General features: G+C 44.4%; 3 protein-coding genes across 5 annotated transcripts in view; 1 reads left to right on the forward strand and 2 right to left on the reverse strand.

Annotated features, from left to right (window-relative positions):
* Positions 1–149: 149 nt before the first annotated feature.
* Positions 150–4,213, reverse strand: LOC106606261 (ketosamine-3-kinase). Its single transcript, XM_014202408.2, has 6 exons — positions 3,821–4,213; positions 3,036–3,187; positions 2,684–2,775; positions 2,227–2,300; positions 1,798–1,920; positions 150–995 (listed from the first exon to the last, which is right to left on the reverse strand). Exons 1-6 carry the CDS (start codon positions 4,211–4,213, stop codon positions 654–656), a joined length of 1,176 nt encoding a protein of 391 aa, XP_014057883.1. The 3' UTR covers positions 150–653.
* Positions 4,117–10,200, forward strand: LOC106606260 (ADP-ribosylation factor-like protein 16). The gene is made up of 5 exons (XM_045715799.1): positions 4,117–4,396; positions 4,755–4,813; positions 4,925–5,041; positions 6,797–6,912; positions 8,955–10,200. Exons 1-5 carry the CDS (start codon positions 4,336–4,338, stop codon positions 9,118–9,120), a joined length of 519 nt encoding a protein of 172 aa, XP_045571755.1. The 5' UTR covers positions 4,117–4,335; the 3' UTR covers positions 9,121–10,200.
* A 12-nt stretch (positions 10,201–10,212) lies between these two features.
* The window catches only part of LOC106592115 (epsin-3), a 61,410-nt gene continuing 54,209 nt past the window's right edge, over positions 10,213–17,413 (reverse strand). For all 3 annotated transcript variants that reach the window (XM_045715798.1, XM_045715797.1, XM_045715796.1), the window contains 3 exons: positions 16,752–16,925; positions 13,060–13,302; positions 10,213–12,409 (listed from right to left, as the gene is read on the reverse strand). In XM_045715798.1, the coding sequence (XP_045571754.1) occupies positions 12,123–12,409; positions 13,060–13,302; positions 16,752–16,925 (704 nt within the window). In that variant the 3' untranslated portion in view covers positions 10,213–12,122. The remainder of the gene's footprint in view (positions 12,410–13,059; positions 13,303–16,751; positions 16,926–17,413) is intronic.

Consider the following 17,413-nt stretch of genomic DNA (forward strand, 5'->3'; position numbering starts at 1 on the left):
GAATTGAGGCTGTTCTGAGGGCAAAAAGGGGTGCAACTCAATATTAGGAGGGTGTTCCTAATGTTTTGTACACTCAGTGTATAACCCTTTATTTGGTTATTGTCCTTATTGAGGTATTCAAAACGTAGTGTAGTGTATAATGGTCACGATACAGGAAGTAATGTACTTTATTTAGCATTGCATTCTTAGTATTAACACAGCTTTTAACAAAGCTAATTGTTACAACTCAAACAGATCATAACCTTGCTTGCTGCTATGTTTATTTAAGCAAATGGATGTGCAATACCCTATGTTTAGTCTTACACTATAGCATTAAAATCACTTCTGCTTTCAAACAGCTGTTAACTCAAAAAATGTGATTTCTCAAGCATTTCAAGATAAAGAGGGATATGGAATGGGTTTCGTGGAATCTCTCTTCTATACCATAGCATCATAGCTTTCTTGTTTCTTGCTTTTCGAGTTAAAAGGTTTCCGAAATAACTAATATTTTCACCCCAAAATTGATTTGTTCCCTTCTGGATGGAAGACTAGGCTGTAGTGTAAGACTTTGTGAGGTCATTCAAGCTGGTCAGTGTCATTGTGTGTCTATGTTTTACAGAGCATTATGGGTAGTGTAGTTGTACATCATGCTACTGTACATATATGATCAGTGGTCAGTATTTGACCAGATCCTTCATGATCCTCAGTGAGGACCCTCTGTATCCTCCACCAAAGTGATTCCAGTGGTTCAGATAGTGGAAGAGTTGATACAGCTGATTCCTCTTCTCAAACCCCGGGGCCTTGGGGATCTTGTTGTGGTACCCAGAGTAGAAGGAGTCGCTGAACCCTCCAAACATCCCGGCGATGCCCAGCTCGTACTCAGCGTGGCCATAGAAGGAGGCGGGGTCGAAAATGACAGGGCCGTCGGAACACTCTGCTACGTTTCCCCCCCACAGGTCCCCGTGAAGCAGGGCAGGGAACACCTCGATGTCGGTAAATAGCTGAGGGATTTTCAGCTGAGAGGAGAGGAGATATCAGACAGAAGATCAATCCCCCATAAAGTCCTCTCGGATCTCAAAAAGAACATAAGGCATAGGAGTAAGGGCTTGGTTTGGGATTGGGGATGGTTCTGTAGTCTGTGTTATTGTTTTAACAGTTCCCTGTAGTTACCTAGTTATATTGTTACCTGTAGCTTGGACCATAGTTGCCTGTAGTTACCTAGTTAAATTGTTACCTGTAGCTTGGACCATAGTTACCTGTAGTTACCTAGTTATATTGTTACCTGTAGTTACCTAGTTATATTGTTACCTGTGGCTGGGACCATAGTTCCCTGTAGTTACCTAGTTATACATGTAGCTGGGACCATAAGTCCCTGTAGTTACCCAGTTAAATAGTTACCTGTAGCTGGGACCATAGTTCCCTGTAGTTACCTAGTTATATTGTTACCTGTAGCTGGGACCATAGTTCCCAATAGTTACCAAGTTATAACTGTAGCTGGGACCATAAGTCCCTGTAGTTACCCAGTTATATAGTTACCTGTAGCTGGGACCACAGTTCCCTGTAGTTACTTAGTTCTATAGTTACCTGTAGCTGGGACCATAGTTCCCTGTAGTTACTAAGTTCTATAGTTACCTGTAGCTGGGACCATAACTCCCTGTAGTTACCTAGTTATATTGTTACCTGTAGCTTGGACCATAGTTCCTTGTAGTTACCTAGCTATATAGTTACCTGTGGCTGGGACCATAGTTCCCTGTAGTTACCTAGTTATACATGTAGCTGGGACCACAGTTCCCTGTAGTTACCTAGTAACATAGTTACCTGTAGCTGAGACCATAGTTCCCTGGCCTCTCTGTCTCCATAAGACTTCTCCACCATGTTGAGTTGGTGCTGTAGTCTGTGCTGAGAGTAGAATGTTACCCAGTCACTCTGCCACTCATTCTCCTGATGAGAGAGAGAGAGACAAAGAGAGGTTAGAAAGTGGAACTCTGATAAATGTATAAATAAAAATAGGCAGATTTTCTCATCCAGTTGGTCTTTAAATCCCATGTTGAAGGCAGAGACATTGGTGGTTTAACCAATAAATTACTTTGAGCTGTATATAGAGTGTGGAACTATCTTTATTTATATTTATAGCATACAGTTTAAATCCCACGTTACCACATATTCCAGTCTCGTATTCACTAGTGGGAAAGGTGGAAATGTAGTTGTGCCTCCCAATATCAGACGATCTGTTGCATAGTAGCTCACCTGAGGGAGGTATCCACAGCATGTGGGAACCTGGAACCCAAACTGGTCAATGACAGGAACATCAGCTCCTTTTCCTGTTTACATTTAAATGGCAGGAACATCAGCTCCTTTTCCTGTTTACATTTAAATGTCAGGAACATCAGCTCCTTTTCCTGTGTACATTTAAATGGCAGGAACATCAGCTCCTTTTCCTGTTTACATTTAAATGTCAGGAACATCAGGTCCTTTTCCTGTTTACATTTAAAATGACATGAACATTAGGTCCTTTTCCTGTTTACATTTAAAATGACAGGAACATCAGCTCCTTTTTCCATTTCCATTTAATAGAGTGGTGAGTGAAGGCATGCAGTAGTCTGATGTTGTATATGTGAGAAAGCTAGACTTTTAAACTGTTTTAAACTGTATGAATTGTTTTACCCCAAAATCAATCAATCAATCAATGAACTAGGTGAGTTACCAACAGTCTGCTGTTCCATGTTCTGTCTGTCCCTTTGTCTCTGGTTGTGTAGGTGGAGATCAGCCAGATGCTCTCCCAGCTGCTTAGAGTGCCTGGGGGAATCAGATAATCATTAACACACTCAATCATCACAATAAAGTAAGACATAACAATAATACTTGACTAATGCATACAGAAAAAGAAGAACAGGAAGAAGATGAAGAAGACAATGAAAGAAGAAGATAAAGAAAGAAGATAAAGAAAGAATAAGAAGATAAATAAAGAAGAAGAAGAATATAAAGGAAGAAGAAGAACAAGAAGGAAAGAAAGGTCAAAGATGTGTATTATACAGTGTATGAGGAGATTCTCATACCTGCTAAGACCCCTCATGTCAACATGTTCCATGACGAACACAGCCCCTCCTGTATCCAGCTCTATCACCTTGACAGGCTTGGGGACCTTCACTGTGTCTGTCATGACGATGGCTTCCAAGCTAGCCAACTCCCCATCAAACATACGCTTCGCCTGGGGGACGAGGATAAGACATGTGATGATCATCATGACATTGACCAAGGAATTATACCATACCTTTGTGATGACATGTATTGTACAGAAAAAGTGATGACACCAGTGGAGGCTGCTGGGGGGAGGATGGCTCATAATAATGGCTGGAATGGAGTGAATGGAATGGTATCAAACGCATGGTATATCTTTTTTTTTCGATGCCATTCCATTAACTCCATTCCGGCCATTATTATGAGCCGTCCTCCCTTCAGCAGCCTCCACTGGATTACACCTACCATGGAAGTAGTCTAGCAGCCTTCAGAGAAGGCAGTTTATGACTTTTCAGAGGTCAGGATTAGGACTGCCCATCACATAAAAACATCCATCTCTGTGCACAACAACAGCGCTCTGATTTGGCCATCACATGACTGGAGGGCTCTATTGTGAATCCTAATCCTTTGCTCTCAGAGTGCTGACTACTGTAATTCATTTGATAGTGTGTAGCCAAATAGCCTGCAACAAAATATTGTTTGATATAACTGACAAATGATCCTTATTAGGCTACTATTTTACAGTGTTAATCTATTTTGAGTGACTTCATATGTCAATGTAAAGGCATGCAGTATGGAATTAGTAATGAAGTAAATGAAGAACCTGACTCTTGTGGTTGATCTTGACAAACACTCTCCCGTGGTCAGTATCAAAGCTCTGTCCCTGGCTGATACAACCTCCTCCAGAATGGCCAGTTGACTTCAGCATGGATGTTCCCAGCTCCTTCTTTAGCTGAGCTTCCATGGCTGTTCTCCAAGATGCTCTCCAAACGCTTGAAGAAGAACCTATTGTTATTGTTTGACTCCCAAACTTCTTTAGGGTTGACTCCCACTCCTGTAGCTGTCTGTTTATGTTTTGACAACTGGGTGGAAGAAGGCGTGGCTTGTTTTCGAAGGAAAGGAAGCGATTCAATGTTTTGGTTCCGGGTCCGTCGGTGATGAAATAACTAATGACAACTTGGATTTGCAAAGATTTGCTTCTTATTTGTGCAAACATAGCAACTAAAGTTGATCATATGAGCGTCGCCATGGTGTCAAAGTAAGCTGGAGAGGCTTGCTTGCTAGCTAACTAGTCTCGACAAGTTTGATACGGATCAAGTCTTTGTTGGTTTTTACGAAATGTGTTTGCTGCTCGGTGCAACCGGTGTTGGAAAAACTCTTCTCTTGAAACGTTTACAGAATATCCTTTCAAAAATTAACCAGCATTGAGATTGATTTAGCAAGCAAACGAGAAAATAAGCAAACGTTTGATAGCAAGCAATTGTGACCATGGATGCGTCTCAATAATCAGTGGCTTCCTTTCCTCGTATCCACTTCTTCCTCTCCTTCATCTGCTTGGAATCTGATGACAGTTTTCCAATACACATCCACCATATTCTTCTTCTCACCTATCCTGTGTTTAATATCAGTGCAAATGAAGAAGATGTAGGAGAGGAGACTATTGAGACGAAGCAGCCCATGTCTCACTCCAATATGTATCTTCAGAGTACATTTCCATGCTACAGTGTCTATTTAATCACCCTTAACAGACTATTCACAGCTCAGTGTGAGAGATGGCACAACTGATTTAGGGGAACCCCCTGTTACTCTACCTACGGTGAGTCCATTCGGTATTCACCACAGTGATTGTTGTGTCAGTCACCATTTGAGGATGTCTTGAACAGAAAAGGGATATTCTAGGCTACTATTATGTCTCCATCTGTTACAGGTGGGCACCAACCTGACAGACCTGACTCTGAAGAGAACGAGGGTGACTGTGAGAGAGCTGGGAGGCTGTATGGGTCCTATCTGGCCCAGTTACTATACGGACTGCTCCTCTGTCATCGTGAGTCCAGAACCACATCCATACAGTGTATAAGTCTCCCTGAGTAGCGCAACTGTCTAAGGCCCTGCATCTCAGTGCAAGAGGCGTCACTACAGTCCCTGGGGCGAATCCAGGATGTACCACATCCGGCCGTGATTGGGAGTCCCATAGGGCGGCGCACAATTGGCCCAGTGTCGTCCGGGTTTGGCCGGGGTAGGCCGTCATTGTAAATAAGAATTTGTTCTTAACTGACTTGCCTAACTAAATAAATGTTAAATAAAAAATGTAAAAGTTGAGTTAATATATCTACTCTGAAGAAGAAGAGGGTGACTGTGAGCGAGCTGGGGTGGGTCAATACTCCTCTCTTATTGGACATAGACATTTTATCAATTAAACCTCTACACATTCAGGTTTGTCCAGCCCTAGTCCAAGATGGCAGCAGCATGAGAACCACGTCATGACTTCTATACAGGTTCCTCTCAATTTGGAAATAATTCCTTGTAAATGTTTAGAATAACCTCAATAATACTGTGTACACATATTCCATCAATGGTGAAGTTTAATGCAAAAATAGTCAATATTTCTATATGATCAATAAGCAAAGCTCCTCTGATCACAAATAGAGATCAACCAGAGGAATGAATAGGCTAATATCACTGCAGTACACGGTAGACCATCAGCCCAATAAACTGGGAGATCAACCAGAGGAATGAATAGGCTAATATCACTGCAGTACACGGTAGACCATCAGCCCAATAAACTGGGAGATCAACCAGAGGAATGAATAGGCTAATATCACTGCAGTACACGGTAGACCATCAGCCCAATAAACTGGGAGATCAACCAGAGGTGTGGATAGGCTAATATCACTGCAGTACACGGTAGACCATCAGCCCAATAAACTGGGAGATCAACCAGAGGTATGAATAGGCTAATATCACTGCAGTACACGGTAGACCATCAGCCCAATAAACTGGGAGATCAACCAGAGGTATGAATAGGCTAATATCACTGCAGTACACGGTAGACCATCAGCCCAATAAACTGGGAGATCAACCAGAGGTATGAATAGGCTAATATCACTGCAGTACACGGTAGACCATCAGCCCAATAAACTGGGAGATCAACCAGAGGTATGAATAGGCTAATATCACTGCAGTACACGATAGACCATCAGCCCAATAAACTGGGAGATCAACCAGAGGTATGAATAGGCTAATATCACTGCAGTACACGGTAGACCATCAGCCCAATAAACTGGGAGATCAACCAGAGGTATGAATAGGCTAATATCACTGCAGTACACGATAGACCATCAGCCCAATAAACTGGGAGATCAACCAGAGGTATGAATAGGCTAATATCACTGCAGTACACGGTAGACCATCAGCCCAATAAACTGGGAGATCAACCAGAGGTATGAATAGGCTAATATCACTGCAGTACACGGTAGACCATCAGCCCACTAAACTGGGAGATCAACCAGAGGTATGAATAGGCTAATATCACTGCAGTACACGATAGACCATCAGCCCAATAAACTGGGAGATCAACCAGAGGTATGAATAGGCTAATATCACTGCAGTACACGATAGACCATCAGCCCACTAAACTGGGAGATCAACCAGAGGTATGAATAGGCTAATATCACTGCAGTACACGATAGACCATCAGCCCAATAAACTGGGAGATCATCTGTGCATTCTGCATAATTTCAGGCTTGTCGACTGCAAGCATGAATTTTTTTTAATCATATTGTGTTTGTCCTCTATATAGTTCATGGTGGACTCTGCTAACACCACCCAGATGTCGTCGTCCTGTATCCAGCTCCTGTCTGTCCTCTCTGCTGAACCTCTCCACACAGCCTCTGTCCTGGTTATCTTCAACAAGAGGTTCTGTAGTAACACACTACACTACACTACACTACACATTCTCTGGCTAAGATCACAGTGGATTTTTGAGACTAAACATTCAGATAGAAATGTAATGAATAGATGTGACATGATCCCTTATTCTCTACATGACAGACAATCAGGTTTGTTCAGCACAATACAGTTGTATCTGAATGTTTTGCAACATTGCACCTTACTGGACAGACTCCTGGCTACGAACCAGACGTACAGTTATGTCCATAAATATTTGGACATTGAACAAGTTATCATTTTGGCTCTGAACGCCACCACAGTGGATTTGAAAGGAAACAATCTATATGAGCTGAAAGTGGAGACTTTCATCTTTAATTTGAGGGTATTTACCTCCAAATCAGGTAAACTGTGTAGGAATTTTAGCACTTTTTATATATGGGGCTCAATTTTAGGGGCTGAAAAGTAATTGGACAACGTAACAATCATCAATTCAATTGTGAGTTTTAATACTTGGTTGCAAATCCTTTGCCGTCAATGACTGCCTGAAGTCTGTAACCCATAGACATCACCAGATGCTGGGTTTCTTCCCTGGTGATGCTCTGCCAGGCCTTAACTGCAGCTGTCTTCAGTTCCTGCTCGTTCTTGGGGTGTTTTGCCTTCAGCAAGTGAAATACATTCTCAATTTGATTCAGGTCAGGTGATTGAGTTGGCCATTGCAGAACATTCCAGTTCTTTGCCTTACAAAAGTATTGGGTTGCTTTTGCAGTATGCTTCGGGTCATTGTCCATCTGCACTGCGAAGAGCCGTTCAATGAGTTTTAAATCATTTGGCTGAATCTGAGCAGATAATATAGCCCTAAACCCTTCAGAATTCATCCTGCTGCTTTTGTCAGCAGTCACATCATCAATAAATACAAGGAAACCAGTTCCATTGGCAGCCATACATGCCCACACCATAACACTACCTCCACCATGCTTCACAGATGAGGTGGTATGCTTCAGATCATGAGCAGTTCCTTCCCTTCTCCATACTCTTCTCTTCCCATCATTCTGGTACAAGATGATCTTTGTCTCATCTGTCCATAGGATGTTGTTCCAGAACTGGACAGGCTTTTTTAGATGTTCTTTGGCAAACTCTAATCTGGTCTTCCTGTTTTTGAGGCTTACTAATGGTTTACATCTTGTGGTAAACCCTCTGTATTTACTCTGGTGAAGTCTTCTCTTGATTGTTGACTTTGACACAGATACGCCTACCTCCTGGAGGGTGTTCTTCATCTGGTCAACTGTTGTGAAGGGGTTTTTCTTCACCAGGGAAATAATTCTTCTGTCATCCACCACAGTTGTTTTCTGTGGTCTTCCAGGCCTTTTGGTGTACCTGAGCTCACCAGTGTGTTCTTTCTTTTTAAGAATGTACCAAATAGTTGATTTGGCCACACCTAATGTTTTTGCTATCTCTCTGATGGGGTTGTTTGGATTTCTCAGCCTAATGATGGCTTTCTTCACTGGCAGTGACAACTCTTTGGACTTCATATTGAGGGTTAGCAGCAACAGATTCCAAATGCCACACTTGAAATCAACTCTAGACCTTTTATCTGCTTACTTGTAAATTAACTAATGAGGGAATAACATACACCTGGCCATGAAACAGCTGAGCAGCCAATTGTCCAACTACTTTTTGGTAAAGACCCTCAACTTAAAGCTGAATGTCTGCACTTTCAGCTCATATTCATTATTTAATTGCAACTCCAAAATGCTGTGGTAGACAGCTAAAATAATAATAACTTGGTCAATGTCCAAATATTTATGGACCTGACTGTATCTAATTCCTCCCAATATACTCCCACTTTAAATGCTTTTTTCCCCACCGCGTTGCATGACTATCAACAAACCATTTCTCTCCCTCCCTGCACATTTTCTGACTGATTGTCCTCCCACTCTTCCCCTCAGGATCTCCATTGTACCATGAGTCTAGTAGAGATAAACTTTATTTGCCTCCTTTACAAAAATTAAACAGTGCCTCTCCCTCGCTTTGCAAATGTCTAACCCTTTCTCCTCCCACCCTTCCTCCAGGGACCTCCCTTGTACCATGAGTCTCGTAGAGATGATGTCACTGTTCAGGATGGATGACATCATCGCCTCTGCCACCCAGCCAATCACGACCCTGGAACTGAGCGCTCGTTCCGGCCAGGGACTCCAGGAGGTGTTGGGCTGGCTGGACTCCACCCTAACTGACTGACAGAGTGATGTCATAGAAGCATCTTCCTTCCAGGAAGCAGTTCCTCATTGCTGGTGCTTTCAAGACAACTGGGAACTCTGGAAAGGTCAGAAAGTCAGTGCTGTAGGAGGCCCGAGGTGGAATTTCAAGTTGGATGACCGTTAAAAAAAAAAATCCCAGTTGTCTTGAACGCACTGAAGTCAGAGATTTCTGAGTTCCCAGTTGCTTTGAACGCAGCATAAGTGACGTCATTGTCACTGAACTTGGAATGATGTCACCACCAACTGTAAAGTGAGGGTACTGTATCTCACGCTGTTACACATGAATCCTGTTGGCAAGAAGATGTCCTCATGATCTCAGCACACCAAGAATGATGCGGTCATTCACATGGCATCACGTCTTATTGAGGAGGCCTGATATTAATGCTTTTATGGCTGGAATATCATGCCTGTATTTATTGTCAGCACTCTGTATAGATACTGTATCTACCAGCAGTTGTTTTTTAAAGGCTGAGGGAGAACACTGTTATATCATTTGGTTAAAGTATTTCCAAACAGGGAAATGCATAATCATGTGTGGAGTTGTGTCCTCGATGTAGCCTAACTATACTGGAGTAGTGTCCTCGATGTAGCCTAACTATGCTGGAGTAGTGTCATCGATGTAGCCTAACTATACTGGAGTAGTGTCCTCGATGTAGCCTAACTACTGGAGTAGTGTCCTCGATGTAGCCTAACTATACTGGAGTAGTGTCCTCGATGTAGCCTAACTATACTGGAGTAGTGTCCTCGATGTAGCCTAACTACTGGAGTAGTGTGCTCGATGTAGCCTAACTATGCTGGATTCATTGATATGGGGAAATTATGGATGACAGTGGAAATACAGTAACTGTCATACAGGTGTGTGGAAATACAGTATCTGTTATACAGGTGTGTGGAAATACAGTAACTGTCATACAAGTGTTTGGCCTCCGGGGGGGCAGACAGACATTGTGTAGAAAAGTCAACCCTTCGAAGAGTGTGCTTCTTTAAGCATTCAATATGTAGAAACATTCCATTATAAATTGATCAACATGATCATGAAATAAAAGCTGTAAAATATGAATGAATGCAGATGCCAGGTGTTGTTATTAGTTCATTATACCCTTATATTTGATGATGACAATCAGTGTTTCACAAGTAATGATCGAGCAATGAGAGAGGGAAAATAATCATGATATCAATTCATACATTCTTCTAATATGTTGCGTTGCTTATAGGGTCGAATGCGAGCTTCCTAACTTCCACTGCAATTGAATTTCCACTTCTCCCATTGACATCAATGCAAAACTCAACTTGAAGTGAGAGCGTTAGGATTTTCCCCTATAGTGAATCCTGCAGTGGTTCCGGTCTCTTGAAAAGCAGATTTCATTCCGATATCCCTCAAAAGGGACTCCAGTCCACTACAATAGAACTACCTTAGAATCTCTCTCACCATCACAACAGTTCCATTCCAACAGCAAACCACCCTTACACAAGAACTCAGTCAGACTGAGCCTTACTAGGCCTAATGCAACAAAAAGGAAACTTAAAACTCAGTGTTCATTATATGGATGGGGGTTGGCTGGCGTCTCATCATTGGCGTGGAATGTTCTATGCCCGTTCTCAGAAATCAGAGTTGTAGTCGGTGCTGGGAATCATTCTGAACTTTTACAGATAGAAATAGATTGAATAGAGCCAACACGCTTCCCCTATTCTATCTGATACATTTCTATCTATCTGAGTTGCAGTCTGTGCTGGGAAACATTCTGAATGGATAGAAATAGATTGAATAGAGCCGGCACGCTTCCCCCTATTCTATCTGGCAGACAATCATATCTGTTCTACATGATAAATTTCTATCTGAGCATTCTGTAACGTTACATCCTCCTGAACAGACTTGTCAGAGTTATCCCCTGGGGCATCATGGGAGAGATAATAGGAGAGAAAGAGTCAACTAATGAAGGCAGTCCAGAGAGCGGACCGACCAATCAGCATAGAGCAGTGCGGCAGGAACAGTGAGCGTCCTGTCAAAGTGCATTGTGGTCTGTCAGTCGGAGAGATAAGCAGGCATATCTGGTGTACAATCAGTTCAGTGCTGGATCAGGAGCAACAGTGAGGAGCCAATCAAACTAAAGTATGCAGCAGAGTGGGCGGGGAATGTGACTGGGTAAGAAGCAGTTGGAAAAGCAGTTAACTAACCTGATCCCAGATATGTTCCTGCTGTATAGCCAATGATCCATAGGAGTTGGCAGGACAGCACAAACAGATCTGAGACCAGGTTAGTGCAGACACACTCATCTGTAAAGTATTGCTAATTACTTTAACATGGAAACGTCTTCACCTGCTGTGTTTCCTATAGCGGAGGATGAGCTTGGGCATCGGCGTGTATGTACAGTATCTGTCATGGTTTAGGATTAGGTTACTATAGACCTAAACACGTTCTGGGCATATTCTCTTTCTACCTCTCGTTCCTCCTCCATCACTCCCTTCAGCAGAGAGGAGTAACAGGACAGGTTGTGGTTAAAGCGTAGAGCAGATCGTAGCAGACGCAGTAGCAGAGGCAGCAAGCTAAGGGTTACAGTACTATAGCCCATAGAAAAACAACAACAAAATAACAACTTAAGGGGATTTCAGTTCAGTCTGAATTCCAGTTGTTGAGTTTTGAGGTTAGATTGACAGAAAACAACCTAATAAGAGTCATTTCTATTCTCTCTGTTCCATCCACCAGAGTTAGAGGACAGACAGACCAACATGAAGGCCGGCCGTGCAACAGCGGGTGGGCGTCCTATCACATCTGACTACAAAACATCGGCCGTCGTTTTCTATTCAGTTCTCGACAATTCCACATGTTGAATTGTCACCGCTCGTGGACACCCAGCAGGACACCGCTCGTGGACACCCAGCAGGACACCGCTCGTGGACACCCAGCAGGTGATCTACTGCGCATGGCAGAAGTTGGTGTTGGTCTATCTTCCATCTTAGGGGTTCAGTTCAGCTGGACAGACATCATAGGAAGGGATTCTGATTCTGCTCTCCCAGAGACGAGATGGAGGAAAGAGGTAACAGGGGCTGTGGCAGCCCAGGTATGTCCAGGGCTCCATGGGTGGGCTGGGTGAGGGAGGAGGGCAGGCTGGCCGGCTGGTGGCTGGCGGGCAGGGGCAGAGAAGCACTGTAGGGCAGGGAGGGAGGACCGGAGGGGGGGACGGGGGACGTGGAGCTAGGACGCATCTGATTCAGGGTGAGACGAGGCTGTTCACTCTGGAACGGGTTGAGGGGAGATGGAGTACTCAGACCTGGAGGGGGGAAGGAGATAGGGGGGGAGCAAGAGGTGGGGGGCAGAGAGAAAGTCAGTAGAAGCACTTTTAACCATTACACGTTAAATGTTTAAATACTTAACCTGCTCTTAATTATTACATTTGTCCAGTAAGCTGAGATAGGATCAATGGAATAGTCCCAAAAGTGCAAACTTCAACCTGCAATAGCCCCAGGTCTGAGTAAGTGACTGAGTAGCACTTTACTTGTAAATTGGATGGGGTACATGGTTTGCTGTAGAGCAGGGATATGATTGACTGTGTTCACCTGAGAGGAAGGGGTTCTTGGTCTGTGAGTGAGTGACTGTTTCAGTGTTCACCTGAGAGGAAGGGGTTCTTGGTCTGTGAGTGAGTGACTGTTTCAGTGTTCACCTGAAAGGAAGGGGTTCTTGGTCTGTGAGTGAGTGACTGTTTCAGTGTTCACCTGAAAGGAAGGGGTTCTTGGTCTGTGAGTGAGTGACTGTTTCAGTGTTCACCTGAGAGGAAGGGGTTCTTGGTCTGTGAGTGAGTGACTGTTTCAGTGTTCACCTGAAAGGAAGGGGTTCTTGGTCTGTGAGTGAGTGACTGTTTCAGTGTTCACCTGAGAGGAAGGGGTTCTTGTTCTGTGAGTGAGTGACTGTTTCAGTGTTCACCTGAGAGGAAGGGGTTCTTGGTCTTGGCTGGGGGGTTGGCTGGTATCAGGCTGTCCAGATTGACCAGGGAGGCCCCTGTGGGCCCCAGGAAGGATTCAGGGGTCCGGCAGGTCCGAGGGCTGGGGACCCCCAGACTGTCCCCTATACGAGACAGATCAAACAGCTCCGGGCTGCCCTCACCCTCACCTCGACTGTTCAGGCTGAAATGACCTCCGTCCATCGCCTCGTCAAACAAGTCACCATCTAATGGAGAGTACATCAATATATGTTTAAATGCTCAAATATGTTTAGAAATATACAGTGCCTTCGGAAAGTATTCAGACCCCTTGACCTTTTACACATTTTGTTAAATTACAGCCTTAATTTTTAGCAAATGTTTATATATTTTTTTAAATGATACCTTATTTACATAAGTATTCAGACTCATTGCTATGAGACTTGAAATTGAGCTCAGGTGCATCCTGTTTCCATTGATCATCCTAGAGATGTTTCTACAACTTGATTGGAGTCCACCTGTGGTAAATTCAATTGATTGGACATGATTTGGAAAGGCACACACCTGTCTATATAAGGTCCTACAGTTGACAGTGCATGTCAGAGCAAGAACCAAGCAATGAGGTCGCAGGAATTGTCCGTAGAGCTCAGAGACAGAAATGTGTCGAGCACAGATCTGGGGAAGGGTACCAAATTCTGCAGCATTGAAGGTCTGCAAGAAAACAGTGGCCTCCATTATTCTTAAATGGAAGAAGTTTGGAACCACTAAGACTCTTCCTAGAGCTGGCTGCCCAGCCAAACTGAACAATCAGGAGAGAAGGACCTTGGTCAGGCTGGTGACCAAGAACCCGATGGTCACTCTGACAGACCTCCAGAGTTCCTCTGTGGAGATGGGAGAACCTTCCAGAAGGACAACAATCTCTGCAGCACTCCAACAATAAGGCTTTATGTTAGAGTGGCCAGATGGAAGCCACTCCTCAGTAAAAGGCACATGACAGCCCGCTTGGAGTTTCCCAAAAGACACCTAAAGACTCTCAGACAATGAGAAACAAGATTATCTGGTCTGATGAAACCAAGATTAAATTCTTTGCCCTGAATGCCAAGCGTTACGTCTGGAGGAAACCTGGCACCCTCCCTATGGTGAACCATGGTGTTGGCAGCATCAAGCTGTGGGGATGTTTTTCAGAGGCAGAGACTGGGAGACTATTCAGGATCGAGGCAAAGAAGAACAGAGAAAAGTACAGAGAGATCCTTGATGAAAACCTGCTCCAGAGCGCTCAGGACCTCAGACTTTGGCGAAGGTTCACCTTCCAACAGGACAATGAACCTAACCACACAGCCAAGACAACGCAGGAGTGGCTTCGGGACATGTCTCTGAATGTCCTTGAGTGGCCCAGCCAGAGCCCGGACTTGAACCCAATCGAACGTCTCTGGAGAGACCTGAAAAAAGCTGTGCTGCAATGCTCCCCAAATATAGGTGTGCCAAGCTTGCAGTATCATACCTAAGAAGAATCGAGGCTGTAATCGCTGCCAAAGGAGCTTCAACAAAGTACTGAGTGAAGGGTCTGAATACTTACAGTACCAGTCATAAGTTTGGAGACACATACTCATTCAAGGGTTTTTTCTTCATTTTTACTATTTTCTGTGAAGCATGTAGGAGGAGGTGTGATGGTGTGGGGTGCTTTGCTGGTGTGGGGTGCTTTGCTGTCTGTTATTTATTTAGAATTCAAGGCACACTTAACCAGCATCACTACCACAGAATTCTGCAGCGATACGCCATCCCATCGGGTTTGCGCTTAGTGGGACTATCGTTTGTTTTTCAACTGGCCAATGACACGATACACACCTCCAGGCTGTGTAAGGGCTATTTGACCAATAAGGAGAGTGATGGCGGGCTGCGTCAGATGACCTGGCATCCACAATCACCCGACCTCAACCCAATTGAGATGGCTTGGGATGAGTTGGACCACAGAGTGAAGGAAAAGCAGCATATGTGCTCAGCATATGTGGGAACTCGTTCAAGACTGTTGGAAAAGCATTCCTCATGAAGCTGGTTGAGAGAATGCCAAGAGTGTGCAAAGCTGTCATCAAGGCAAAGGGTGACTACTTTGATTTCTTTAACACTTTTTTTGGTTACTACACTGACATTTTCAACCTGTCCCTGACTGAGTCTGTAATACCAACATGTTTCAAGCAGACCACCATAGTCCCTGTGCCCAAGAACACCTAGGTAACCTGCCTAAATTAATACCGACCCTTAGCACTCACGTCTGTAGCCATGAAGTGCTTTGAAAGGCTGGTCATGACTCACAACACCATTATCCCAGAAACCCTAGACCCACTCCAATTTGCATACCGCCCCAACAGATCCACAGATGATGCTATCTCTATTGCACTCAACACTGCCCTTTACCACCTGGACTAAAGGAACACTTATGTGAGAATGCTATTAATTGACTACAGCTCAGTGTTCAACACCATAGTGCCCTCAAAGCTCATCGCTAAGGACCCTAGGACTAAACACCTCCCTCTGCAACTGGATCCTGGACTTCCTGACGGGCCGCCCCCAGGTGGTAAGGGTAGGTAACATCTGCCCCGCTGATCCTCAACACGGGGGCCCATCAGGGGCTCAGTCCCCTCCTGTACTCCCTGTTCACCCACGACTGCATGGCCAGGCACGACTCCAACACCATCATTAAGTTTGCCGACAACACAACAGTGGTAGGCCTGATCAACGACAACGATGAGACAGCATATAGTGTGGAGGTCAGAGACCTGGCCGTGTTGTGCCAGGATAACAACCTATCCCTCAACATGATCAAGACAAAGGAGATGATTGTGGACTATAGGAAAAGGAGGACCAAGTACGCCCCCATTCTCATCGACGGGGCTGTGTTGGAGCAGGTTGAGAGCTTCAAGTTCCTTTGAGTCCACATCACCAACAAACTATCATGGTCCAAACACACCAAGACAGTCGTGAAGAGGGCACGACAAAGCCTATTCCCCCTCAGGAGACTGAAAAGATTTTTCATGGGTCCTCAGAGCCTCAAAAAGTTCTACAGCTGCACAGTTGAGAGCATCCTGACTGGTTGCATCACTGCCTGGTGTGGCAACTGCTCGGCCTCTGACCTCAAAGCACTCAGACGGTAGTGCGAACGGCCCAGTACATCACTGGGGCCAAGCTTCCTGCCATTCAGGACCTCTATACCAGGCGGTGTCAGAAGAAGGCCCTAAAAATTGTCAAAGACTCCAGTCAACCTACTCATAGACTGTTCTCTCTGCTACTGCACAGCAAGCGCTATCGGAGCGCCAAGTCTAGGTCCATAAGACTCCTGAACAGCTAATCAAATGCCTACCTGGACCATTTGCAAACTTTTGACTGGTATGTAAATGTGATATTTCGTCTTTATGGTGTATTGTGTGTAGATTGATGAGATGTGTTTTTTACATTTTTTTTTCATCAATTTTAGAATAAGGCTGTAACCTAACAAAATGTGGAAAAAGTCAAGGGGTCTGAATACTTTCCGAAGGTACTGTATGCTTCTGCCCGTACATACATATGTTACATGATACATAGACATATGTTAAATGAAAGGTAGAGTCTGTCTGTCTGTCTGTCTGTCTGTCTGTCTGTCTGTCTGTCTGTCTGTCTGTCTGTCTGTCTGTGTAGCCATAAGGAGCCAGAGATAACCAGTCACCTGTAGGGCTGCCAGTTCGAAGAGCATCTGGGATAGAGAATGGGTCTACTACCCCCAGGGTCTCCCAGGGGTCCGGAGGGGACAGGCTACGCTCCCAAGGAGGGGCGGGGCTACCGTAGGTGGGAGGAACCATCCAGGGAGACTCTATCACAGCGGGGGTGGAGCGAGCCTCCACTGCAGTAACAGGACAGGGTAAGGATTTACATTATTACACGTCTATAAGCAGATCATAAACGTTACATTATAGCTACATAGAGCTTTATTAACATTATTATTTACTAACTGTTTCACAGTTTTCTTTAATATGAGGGTGTCTATTGGTAAGAGAATAACTACCAGTGCCTGGAATACATTGTGTAATCAATTGATTATTGGCCTACAGTACAGTATGAGTGGTGAGCAGAGAGAGCGATAATGCTGGAGGGCAGACAGTACAGTATGAGTGGTGAGCAGAGAGAGCAATAATGCTGGAGGGCAGACAGTACAGTATGAGTGGTGAGCAGAGAGAGAGATAATGCTGGAGGGCAGACAGTACAGTATGAGTGGTGAGCAGAGAGAGCGATAATGCTGGAGGGCAGACAGTACAGTATGAGTGGTGAGCAGAGAGAGCGATAATGCTGGAGGGCAGACAGTACAGTATGAGTGGTGAGCAGAGAGAGAGA

Source organism: Salmo salar, chromosome ssa03 (genome assembly GCF_905237065.1).
Source record: "Salmo salar chromosome ssa03, Ssal_v3.1, whole genome shotgun sequence".
Taxonomy (NCBI): domain Eukaryota; kingdom Metazoa; phylum Chordata; class Actinopteri; order Salmoniformes; family Salmonidae; genus Salmo; species Salmo salar.

Excerpts from the sequence above, each read along its gene's own strand:
- LOC106606261 (XM_014202408.2), bottom strand. The coding sequence starts at position 4,213 with ATGTTTGCACAAATAAGAAGCAAATCTTTGCAAATCCAAGTTGTCATT. Across the intron at positions 2,776-3,035 it reads GACATGAGGGGTCTTAGCAG|GCACTCTAAGCAGCTGGGAG; the intron begins GTATGAGAATCT and ends TGATTCCCCCAG. Across the intron at positions 2,301-2,683 it reads CATGGAACAGCAGACTGTTG|GAAAAGGAGCTGATGTTCCT; the intron begins GTAACTCACCTA and ends AAATGTAAACAG.
- LOC106606260 (XM_045715799.1), top strand. The coding sequence starts at position 4,336 with ATGTGTTTGCTGCTCGGTGCAACCGGTGTTGGAAAAACTCTTCTCTTG. Across the intron at positions 4,814-4,924 it reads CCCCTGTTACTCTACCTACG|GTGGGCACCAACCTGACAGA; the intron begins GTGAGTCCATTC and ends CATCTGTTACAG. Across the intron at positions 6,913-8,954 it reads CTGGTTATCTTCAACAAGAG|GGACCTCCCTTGTACCATGA; the intron begins GTTCTGTAGTAA and ends CCCTTCCTCCAG.